Consider the following 11815-nt stretch of genomic DNA (forward strand, 5'->3'; position numbering starts at 1 on the left):
AGCATTCCTCACCAACAAGTTATTCAATGATGGGCAAAAGTGTCCTCTAAGCCCTCTTAGCAAGCACAGGTGGGGATGGATAACAGATGGATGACATACCTAATAAATCCACTCCAACATTCTGGGCTGCCTGTCTTTGGATCCTTTTATGTCACATAAGAGCATTTCCAGCATCTCAACTTCTTGCATCATAGGCCACCTTTAACCCAGAAGTCAGTGAAGAAGCAAGCAGGCCATTAAAAATTCTCTCAACTTCTCAAGCTCACCCTTCAGCACCTGCTGCTGGAATACTCCTGAAATGATTTTCAACATCACACAGCCCTCTTAGCAGCAGACCACAGAATCCTCACTGGCTGGTGTGGTATCAGATTACAGAACCTTCAGGAGTGCTCGAGTCAGGATTGCAGGCTACATAGCCCAGACAATGGCCAAACCACAGCCAGCAGGGACAGATCCCTCAGCTTGTATGGTGGTCAGTGGAAAGTGGACTCCAGAAGTTCCAACACTGCTGTCCATCAGCCATCTTCACCAAAATATGGATGCTGCAGGTTCCTGCTTCCTGTTCCAAACTGAAATTTTGGGATGGGCGCATACGATGGGTTGAGCTCAGTGGCATGTCTGTGTTCCTGGGGAAGCTGGGAAAATAAATTCTGGTTTCTACCACAGGGAAGAAGAACTACTTACGTGGGAACTGTCCAAAACATAGGAAGACTGTTCAGGAGATGCAGGAAGGCCACCAAGTGTGACAAATATCTGCCACCCAAATATCCTGAGTTCAAGCAATTCTCCGGTCTCAGCCTCCCGAGTAGCTAGGACTACAGGCGCACGCCACCATGCCCAGCTAAGTTTTGTATTTTAGTAGAGACGGGGAGTCACCATATTGGTCAGGCTGGTCTCGAACTCCTGACCTCAGGTGATCCACCAGCTGCCCTGGCCTCCCAAAGTGCTAGGATTACAGGCGTGAGCCACTGTACCGGGCCTATTTTGTGTTTCTCTTAAATGACCCTGTGATATGCTAAGATTCCTAATGAAGGCAGAAGCTATCAGTTAAAAATATGAGTAGACAACCTGGATGAAGCTTAAAATAATTATACTGAGTGAACGACGTCAGACAAAAAAAAAGAGTACATACTGTATGATTCCTCTTACGTAAAACTTTAGGAAATTCAAATGAATTATAGTGACAGAAAGCAGATCAGTGATTGGGTTGGGGTGTGTGGGAAGAGATGGAGGAGAGATTTTAAAAGGGGATGAAGAAAAGTTCGTGGGTGACAGATGTGTTCCCTGTCTTGATTGTGGCAGTGGTGGTTTCATGGATGTATACACATATGTCAAAACTTATCAAATTGTACACCTTAAATAAGTGAGGTTTATCACATGCCACTTATGCCTCATTAAAGTTGTTTTTAAAATATTAGACTGCTTCCTATTTGCTGGCCGTCTAAATTTCAATTTCTGTAAAATGGGAAAAATAATGCCTACCTTATAATTTTGGTGTGAAGATTAAACGAGTAAAAATTAAAAGGATGAAATGAGCTGACATCTTCCCTTGGATTCCACTAAAAGTCTTGGAGTCACCCTTTCTCCTCTCTTTTTCTACACCCACATGCAACCTCTGGGGACCTCCCGGGATGATTAGAGTGGGTGGAGATAGAGATGAAACAGGGTTGGCCGTGACTTGAAGACTTGACAGTTATCAAAGTGGGGAGATGGGTACATGAGAGGTCAGAATATTATCCTCTCTACTTTTGTATGTATTTGTATTTTCCACAGTAATAATTTAAAAATAAACAGTGAGGCTGGGCATGGTGGTTCACACTTGTAATCCCAACACTTTGGGAGGCCAAAGTGGGAGGATCACTTGAGGTCCAGAGTTTGAGACCAGCCTGGGCAAAATAGTGAGATTCCCATCTCCACAAAAATTTTAATAATTAGCTGGATGTGGTGGTGGGTGCCTGTAGTCCCAGCCACTCAGGAGACTGAGGTAGAAGGATCATTTGAGCCCAGGAGATTGAGGCTGCAGTGAGTTGTGATCACACCACTGCACTCCAGGCTGGGCAACAGAGTGAGACCCTGCCTCAAAAAATAAAAATAAAAAATAAAACAGTGTTTCCCCATTTCAACTCAGAGGAAAACCCAAGTCCTGATGCTGGCCCATGGGGGTCAGCACGATCCCCTACCCTAACCTCTCCCCTTACCTCCTCCTACTCACCTCCTTATTCACTGCTGCAGCCCTATTGGCCTCTATGCTGTTCTGGGAACGTGCCAGGCACTGTCTTGCCTCAGGACCTTTGCTCCAGCTGTTCCCCTACCGGGAATCCTCCACAGTTTGACCCCTCTCACATGTGATCCTCTCGGTGAGTCCATCCTGACTACTCCATTTAAAATCGTTATCACCTCCTCCTGCCACTTCCCATGCGCCTTCCGTTTCACTTGTCTCCACAGCCACGACTATCATCTGATGCCCCGTATAACTGTTTATTTATTTCTGTCTCCCCTACCAACCTTGCCCCGACCCCCTGACGAATGTAAGCTCCATGAAGACACGAATTCCTGCCTGATTTGCTCACTGCTGACTCTTCAGCATTTAAAGCAGTGTACGGTTGGTTCTTGAATGAATGAGCCACATACACATGTTCTACTGGAATGCCTGGTAGGGAGTGAGCACTATGGAATCCATCATAGTCTAAAAATATTTCATTAAGTCATTTGATAAATCTAAGTTAATTGTTCAGTCAGTGTCTTCTGTCCTGATCTTTGAAAATGAGACTACAATTGATGAACATTTTTGTTAATTCTTGGGAGGCAGCAAGGTAGGAAAGGGTTCCCACAGTCTTTGGAGGAGGGCAGATCAGCTTCAAATCCTAGTGCAGCCCATGTCCGCTGTGTGACTTGGCCAAGGTGCCTAGCCTCTCAAGCCTGGTCTCCTCACTGCCTGTGCTTGCTAGCAATGCCCTGCAGTCCAGGGCTGGGCTGGAATCTCACCACCTGCCCTCCCTGAGTGAGCCTTTGCCTTTTTATCAAGAGGGACTGGACCACCTCCAGAGCTTGCCCAGGTGCTGTGTCCCTCTGAGACCTGCTGGTGGGGTGAGCAAGTGACAGTCAGATGCACCGTTTAAGAGGGACAGAGGCTGGGTGCAGTGGCTCACACCTGTAATCCCAGCACTTTGGGAGGCCGAGGCGGGAGGATCACCTGAGGTCGGAATTTCGAGACCAGCCTGGACAACATGGTGAAACCCCGTCTATACAAAAAATGCAAAAAAATAGAAATAAAAATAAAAAATTAGCCGGGAGTGGTGGTGGGTACCTCTATCTAATACCAGCTACTAGGAAGACTCAGGCAGGAGAATTGCTTGAACCCCAGAGGCGGAGGTTGCAGTGAGCTGAGATCGCGCCATTGCACTCCAGCCTGGGCAACAAGAGCAAAATTCCGTCTAAAAAAAAAGGACTGAGAGTGATATTGCTGAGATCACAAAAGGGAGGTGACTCAGTCCTAGCCCAGCCTGCTGTCATCTCTCCTATACCCACCCCCCTCCCCCACTCCCCCGCCTGACGTTATAAACAAGTGACTCAGAGGAATGATGGGGGTGTGCCTCGTAACAGTTCATCCCAGTGTCCTGGGGGCTAAATTTAACACACAGCTGCAGCCTCTGGCACTTTGGGAACAAGTTAATCTTGGTGACTGAGGCTGATGTGTATGTGCGAGCGCATGTGTCTGGCAGTGGGGCGGGGTGGGGAGGGTGTGGGGAGGTGGGTCAGGAGTCCTGAACAAGGTAGGCATCAAGACTGACTGTCCTGGGCTTCAACCCTGGTCCCTCAGACCATAGACAAGGTGCAGGGGCCCCGTGGCCAGGCAGGCTCAGGTCTAGCCTAATATGCACCAAGAATAGTGAGTATAGACAGCTAAAGTCCTGAAATATTAAACCTGTAGTGTTACTTTTTGAACACTAGAATTCAGAATGTCACTCCCCTACAATGTTAAAACCCTGGGGGTTTAAAAACCTAGAATAGTAGAATCCTAAGAAATTAATTTTCTAGCACATCTGACACCTTAGAAGTGTTAAAACCCTCTAATAGTGTACTTCCAGGACACAGTACCTTGGTGCTTCTGAACCTCCAGCAGAGCTGAACTGAGGCCCTTAGTATCTAACTTTGCCACCTCCTCATTGTGTAGGAAGGGAAACTGAGGCTTAACAGAGCGACATGTCCTGTCCCAGGCCTCATAGGAAAGTGGCAACCTTGTTTACCTAAGGTACTTTCTTGCTTTCTTGCAAGGAGGAGGGGCAGAAAGAGGAAAAGCTCTTCCCATTTTAAAGGTGAGGCAATGCGGGGTGGGGGGTGTCTTATGTATGTAATCTCAGCTACTAGGGAGGCTGAGGCAGAAGGATGGCTTGAGCCCAGGAGTTCAAGACCAGCCTGGGCAATATAGTGAGACCTTGCCTCTTAAAATAAAGGCAGGGCAACAGGGCTGCCAAAAAGTGAACACCATGTCCAAGTTCTGACCAGAAAACCCAAGGACCCTGTATCCGGGGATGGCTGGAATGAGACATATTCCGAGGAGGAAGATGGAGGCACCAGGACAGATGTTCCCAGAAAGCATGAAGGAAGGGAGACCCTGGAAGAGGGGCTCCAATGCTTCCCCGTCTCTGGACTGAGGGTCAGAACTTAGGCCATCAACTCTCCTAGGGGCATCTTCGGACCAAAAAATCCAGAGTCAAGGCCTCTCCGTGCTCCATTTAGAAATGAGGCAGCCAGGCCCTCATCTTTCAGAAGGGCCCAGACACCCTACCTCCGTCCCATAAGCCCCTGGGGCTGAGTCAAGGCTTCTCCGGGAGGGGGCCTCTGCCCAGCTGTCCCCTGTGCGTCATGTGCAGGAGGCCAGGCGGCTCGCCTTACAGGGACCCGGCCACCTCTATATATAGCCCCTAGAAGACAGCTGCGCAGTCTAAGCAAGCCGCAGCAGGAAAGCAGGGGTACAGAGAGGAGCCCCCTTGGCACCGCCACCACACCCTAGGCCACCCATCATGGCGCTGGGCTTGGAGCAGGCGGAGGAGCAGCGGTTGTACCAGCAGACGCTGCTGCAAGACGGTCTCAAGGACATGCTGGACCATGGCAAGTTCCTCGACTGTGTGGTGCGGGCGGGCGAGCGCGAGTTCCCGTGCCATCGCCTGGTGCTGGCCGCCTGCAGCCCCTACTTCCGGGCGCGCTTCCTAGCCGAGCCGGAGCGCGCGGGCGAGCTGCACCTGGAGGAGGTGTCCCCAGACGTGGTGGCCCAGGTGCTGCACTACCTGTACACGTCAGAGATCGCGCTGGACGAGGCGAGCGTGCAGGATTTGTTCGCCGCGGCGCACCGCTTCCAGATCCCTTCCATCTTCACCATCTGCGTGTCCTTCCTGCAGAAGCGCCTGTGCCTCTCCAACTGCCTGGCCGTCTTCCGTCTTGGCCTCCTGCTCGACTGCGCGCGTCTCGCCGTGGCTGCCCGAGACTTCATCTGCGCTCACTTCTCGCTGGTGGCGCGCGACGCTGACTTCCTCGGACTCTCGGCCGATGAGCTCATCGCCATCATCTCTAGTGACGGCCTTAACGTGGAGAAGGAGGAGGCGGTGTTCGAGGCCGTGATGCGGTGGGCTGGCAGCGGCGACGCCGAGGCGCAGGCTGAGCGCCAGCGCGCGCTGCCCACCGTCTTCGAGAGCGTGCGCTGCCGCTTGCTGCCGCGCGCCTTTCTAGAGAGCCGCGTGGAGCGCCACCCTCTCGTGCGTGCCCAGCCCGAGTTGCTGCGCAAGGTGCAGATGGTGAAGGATGCACACGAGGGCCGCATCACCACGCTGCGGAAGAAAAAGAAGGGCAAAGACGCAGCCGGGGTCAAGGAGGCTGATAAGGGCACAGGCGAAGCCAAAGCAGAGGAGGATGAGGAGGCCGAACGTATCCTTCCTGGGATCCTCAATGACACCCTGCGCTTCGGCATGTTCCTGCAGGACCTCATCTTTATGATCAGTGAGGAGGGCGCTGTGGCCTACGATCCAGCAGCCAACGAGTGCTACTGTGCCTCCCTCTCCAACCAGGTCCCCAAGAACCACGTCAGCCTGGTTACCAAGGAGAACCAGGTCTTTGTGGCTGGAGGCCTCTTCTACAACGAAGACAACAAAGAAGACCCCATGAGCGCATACTTCCTGCAGGTGCCTGACCAGCCTTGGGAGCTGCCAGCTAATGCTGGGCTCTGGGCACTGGGGGCAGTCTTGGGGCCCAGGAGGGGCTTGTGTCTACACAAGGAAATGCCACTGGGTCTAGGGTGAGATGTAGACTGGGGCGGTTGACTGATAGCCACCTGCTTGAAGGTTGAAGACAGTCAATAGGCAACTGCCAAAAAGCAGCATAACTCTGGTATCTCAATTTCAGGGGTGAGGTAGCCCCAAGTTGGCGTATGTTGGAGGCCCTGGCCCTGCACAGAGGTTGGGGTGGGGCACAGTGAGGAGGAGCAAGGTCTGTGTAAGGATCCTGGGCAGGGCCTCTTGGTGAAGGCCAGGCCTGGAGCTCGCAGCAGTGTCCCAGACAAAGGAACAATCCTGTCTGGTCCTCCCATTGTACAGATGAGGAAACTGAGGCCCAGAAGGGATCAGCAGAGTGGAGTGCCAGGTCTGAGTTGGGGTGTGACTGTGAGATCTCAAAGGGCAGAGACAGTTTCCTGGAGACTGGCCATATAAGTTTGAGCCTTGCCAGTGGGGTGGGATTTGGAGACGTGAAGGGGAAGATGGTAATGTTTCCAGCCAAGGAACGATAAGCAAGGGATAGAACTGGGGCTTAGCCTGGTGAGCAGCATGCTCAGGGAGGCCTGACCAGCGAGAGAGGTGAGAGGCACTTGGTGCCAGGGTTAAGCTCACAGGCCTTACAGTTGCACTGGGGATGAGGGCAGCTTCACCAGCTACTAGCTCAGCAGTGTGGACACATTGCTTATTCTCTCTAGGCCTCTGTTTGTAAGTGGGGATACTGTTCTTCCTGCATGATAAGGTCGTTGGAAAGTTAAATGATGCTTATAAAGTGCTCATCAGCACAGTGCTCAGCCCTCAGAAAACTTTCCAAAAAGATGAGCCCCTAGTATTCATATCTTTATTACAAGGCTGTGGAGGTGAACAAGGCCATGGACTGTAGCTTTTACAGGGCGAAAGGCAGGACTGTATTTGGAAGTTTCCTGAACAGTGGGATGGGGTGGAGAGCAGGGGGCAGGCAGGCCTCAGTTGGGAGCCGTTCAGCCTGGGAAAGCAAGGCCATAGCTGGACCTCCTTGCAGAGCTCCCCATCATTTCTGTGCTGTGGTGCCCTACCGCCTGCTATAATGGTGGTTGCCGGGAGCCTGCCTGGGCGTGGGGGACACTCATCTGCTCTCAGCCTGATGGCAGGAGGGGCACTGTCTCTCAGGGTGCCTCCCGGCTGCATTGGCCCTACCTGGGTTCCCGACCTCCTCTGCGACCTGGGGCAGCGGGACTGAGTGGTGCTGGGCTGGGGCTGAGGGAGTAGGGGGCAGTTGCTGACTGGACACCTGGCCTGCAGTTTGACCACCTGGACTCAGAGTGGCTGGGGATGCCACCACTGCCCTCACCCCGCTGCCTCTTTGGCCTGGGAGAGGCTCTCAACTCCATCTACGTGGTCGGTGGCAGAGAGATCAAGGACGGCGAGCGCTGCCTGGACTCGGTCATGTGCTACGACAGGCTGTGAGCGTGGCTGGGGTGGGGCTGAGCACCCTGGGGGTGGGTGGGGCATGGAGGCCGAAGCTGGTCTAGAGCCTGGGGTGGGATTTGGAGCTAGAGCCTTGGGCTCAGAGTGGAGGTAGGCTTGGGTAAGGGCAGGGAGGTTGGAGGGCAGGGTGGGAGCAAAGAACTGAGAGGCCTGGGAAGTTCCAGCAATGGATCTGGATGCATCTCGAATATGTGTTAGGAGGATGGGTGCATGGGTGCAGAGATAGGGACTGAGCCGAGCCTGGGTGGGTGCCCACCCCAACCCCCACCCCAACCCCCACCCCCACTCCCATCTCCTCCAGGTCATTCAAATGGGGTGAATCGGACCCGCTGCCTTACGCGGTGTATGGCCACACAGTGCTCTCTCACATGGACCTTGTCTACGTCATTGGCGGCAAAGGCAGTGACAGGTGAGACTGGGCCTGGAGCGAATCTGTGGAGCATAGGTAGAATCTCCCAGAGGCTGTCAGCAGTTTGTCCTGGCTGCCCTGGCAGACGATTGCAGGGAGGCATGGCTGGGCTCCTGCTTCTCTCCACCGTTCCCACCCTCCACCCCACAGGAAGTGCCTGAACAAGATGTGCGTCTATGACCCCAAGAAGTTCGAGTGGAAGGAGCTGGCACCCATGCAGACCGCCCGCTCACTCTTTGGGGCCACTGTCCATGATGGCCGCATTATTGTGGCAGCTGGGGTCACTGACACAGGGCTGACCAGTTCTGCCGAAGTGTACAGCATCACAGACAACAAGTACGAAAGCTTGTCTCTTCCACCAAGGACAACTGTGTGGCTTTGGGCTTCTGTCAGCCTCAGCAGGAGCCGCAGTCCCTGTCTTGGGTCTCCAGTGTTGAGCTGGGACATCAGCATAGAAACAGACCTTCTCCCCTGATCAGCAGTGAGCAGAGGGCTGGGGGAGGGGATGCCAGGTTGCTCATTCAGGGACTCAAAACAGGCAATGGCTTGGTGCAAGGGATGTAGCAGTGAACAAGACAGAAGCTGCCCTGCCTGGGACACCAGAAAAGAGAAAACTGAACTGAGAGATAGTTGTACTCAACTGGCAAAAACGGTGAGGGTGGTGGGAGGAGGTTGTCCCAGACCAAGGAAATGTGGTGCGGAGGCAGTTAGGAGAAAAAACGCAAGGCCCACGGGAGGGAAGGCATTGCTCCGGCTGGGTGGAGGCGGGTGGGTCATGGAGATGGGATGGCAGTGCTGGGGCTGGAGCGGGGGCCAGCAGGAGAGGGACTGTATCTCATCTGTGTTCTACTAAAGTACTTCATGGCAGCTGATATAGAGAGCAGATTAGGGATTTCCCAGGGGACAGGAAGGTCAGGGGTGATGAAGGCCTGGACCTGGGGGCACAGCAGGGATGAGGCTGAGGGGATGCATTGGACAAAGACAGGCCAGGGCTTCTTACACTGTGATGGGCATGCGAATCTCCCGGGGATCATGTTAAAGTGCAGATTCTGATTCTCAGTATGCGGAGGGCTGAGAGCCTGTAAGTCTGCATTTCTAACACCCCCAGGAGATGCTGATGCTGCTGGGCTGTGAACCACATTTTGAGTAGCAAGAGTCTAGGAGGTGGAAGAAACAGGGCTTAGCTATTGATTGGATGTGGGGGTGAGGGGGGAGAAGTACACGCTTCTGAGTGAGGGTGGGAGGCCACTTACTGGATAATCATTGGGATTGGGTAGGGAAAATGAGGGTCCAGTTAGGACATGTGGACTTGAAGTGCCTGGGGGTGTCCAAAAGGACCCCACCTGGGAGAGAGAGGGCTGAGCTGGAGGGAGAGATCTGGGGGTCAATAGCACATGGAGGGGCCAAGCTCCCTCAGGAGAGAGGGTGTAAATGGGAGGAGCTGAGGTCCAAGCCCTGATGGTGGGGGCAGCTTGCGTTATCCAGGAAGGAGGCCACGAAGGTGAGGCCGGAGAGATAGGAGGTGAGGAAAGTCATGTCAGCAGGGCTGTGTGCTGTAGGACCTCAGTGAGTGTGCAGTGGCTGGGGACCTCAGGGAGGGCAGTTTTGGAGGACGGGACTAAGGCCCAAGGCAGGAGCCAGAGCAGTGAAGATATGTTGAGAACAACTGGGCTGTGAAAGGAGAAGGACGGAGCAGGTGTGCAAGGGGGGCGGGGCTGCCGCTGAGGGGCAAGAGGACTGCATCCAGGGCAAGGCTGGGGGCCTGCTAGGGACTGGGGTCATGAGTTAGAGAGTGGAGTTAGTTCAGGAGAGGAGGAGGGGCAGTGGGGAGATCCACAGTGGACTTTGCTGGACAGGTTGGATAGAATGGCAAGAGGACAAGGAAAGGAAAGGGGAGGAGCAAGAGAATGGGGAAGGAAGGGAAGACCAGAGGGACAGGAAGGGGAACAGGGTTGGGGGCATGGGTGCTTGGGACATGGATTGCAAAGGGTTGCAGTTGGAGCTGTGGGTGCTGTGTGGCAGGGACAGTCACTGGGCTTGCCGAGGCACCCCAATGATGCACCTTCTCACACAACCCCAGGTGGGCACCCTTCGAAGCCTTCCCACAGGAGCGTAGCTCACTCAGCCTGGTCAGCCTGGTGGGTACCCTCTATGCCATCGGTGGCTTTGCCACACTGGAGACTGAGTCTGGAGAGCTGGTTCCCACAGAGCTCAATGACATCTGGAGGTGAGTCCGGCCCCAGGGAGGCCAGGGGGCATCATGAGCAAGGCTGACACTCCATAGCACCATGGTGGGGTACCAAGGCACTGGGCAAGCTCCTCTGGGGGCAAAGCAGATCCCTCTTCTAGGGAGTCCTGTAGGGAGGAACAGCCCATATACCCTGCTCGGCTGTTTCTCGCCAGTTTGTTGGGAAAGTCTGGGCTTGCACAGATGGCACCATGCCCCACTGTGGAGCAGCAACAATGTTGCAGACGGGAGCAGACCCAAGCTTAGGTCACAGACCCACAGAAACAGGGCCCATGTAGCAGCCGGATTTCCTCTCTCCTGCCTTCCAGGTGCTTGGTGTGGAAGGAGGGCTGCCACTAGGAAGCAGCTGGAGCCCTGGCCTTTCAGAACCATTGCTCTCTATGGCTGGTCCTTTGTGGGGGTGGGAGAAGGAAGCTTTAGCCTCTGGGGCATCTCCTTCCTGAATCTGCAGCCATCCCCACTGCTGCAGGCAGCCCCTGGGGAGCAGTGCTGCTGGAGGGTGGGACTTGAGACTTCGTAGAAATACAGCATTGATGGGATGGTGTGGGGAGTGTAGACTTTCTTGGAGGGGAACTTTGAGGAATATGGAAACACCCCTTGAGAATTGATCTTTCCTGGGGAGGAAGACCCTTCCTGGAGTGTGGGGTGAGTGTTCCTTGAGTTGGATCTTGTGGAGTTCTCTTTTCCCAGAGCCTGGGGATTTTCAGGAGCAGATCTCCCTAGAGATGGGCCGAGCGCGCTCAGCCACCCATCTCTGCTGCATTCCACTCTGGACTCAGTTGACCGAGCTCCCCGTCCTTGTCCCCACTCTCTCTCACCCCCAGGTATAACGAGGAGGAGAAGAAGTGGGAGGGTGTCCTGCGGGAGATCGCCTACGCAGCAGGTGCCACCTTCCTACCAGTGCGGCTTAATGTGCTGCGCCTGACCAAGATGTGATCAGCTCAGGGAGACTGAACTAAGGACCCCTCCCATCCTGTGACACTCATTGGCCTGGCCTTGTGGGGGCTCCAGGGAAGAGGCTAGGCCAGAGCCTACCTGGATCCAATTATGGTGCCCCAGGGGCTGTGTCAGCCAAGGAAAGGGAAGTGCTGCTTAGTCCTGGACTTTTGGGCAAGGATGAGAAACTAGAGGCTTCTCCAGTGTTGCCGTATCTCCCTAGGTTGTCTTGATCCATGAACCAGAACCACAGGGCGGTATCCCAGGCCATGTCCTGGCCCTGCCCCAGCTTGGCTGAGTGTGCTGGCAAAGTTCCCCACAGGACTCAGTCTTCCTGTCTGTCAGATGGGAGCATCCGCATCAAGTGCAGTGTACAGTGCAGACATGTCTCCTTCTTTAGGAAGAATAAAGTGCCGTCTGAGCAAGCAGCTCAGGGTCTGCATCAGTACTCCACCAGTCAGTGAGCAGGTGTTTCGAAGACTTGGGGCTTCA

At 54.2% G+C, this 11815-nt stretch overlaps 1 protein-coding gene across 1 annotated transcript; it reads left to right on the forward strand.

The window, feature by feature from the left end:
• Positions 1–3716: 3716 nt before the first annotated feature.
• KLHL40 (kelch like family member 40) lies at positions 3717–11769 on the forward strand. Its single transcript, XM_015131237.3, has 6 exons — positions 3717–6176; positions 7545–7705; positions 8032–8139; positions 8290–8475; positions 10220–10366; positions 11212–11769. The coding sequence occupies exons 1-6, from the start codon at positions 5025–5027 to the stop codon at positions 11321–11323; spliced, it is 1866 nt and encodes a 621-aa protein (XP_014986723.2). The 5' UTR covers positions 3717–5024; the 3' UTR covers positions 11324–11769.
• The last annotated feature ends 46 nt before the right edge of the window (positions 11770–11815 follow it).

This window comes from Macaca mulatta, chromosome 2 (assembly GCF_049350105.2).
Source record: "Macaca mulatta isolate MMU2019108-1 chromosome 2, T2T-MMU8v2.0, whole genome shotgun sequence".
Lineage (NCBI taxonomy): Eukaryota > Metazoa > Chordata > Mammalia > Primates > Cercopithecidae > Macaca > Macaca mulatta.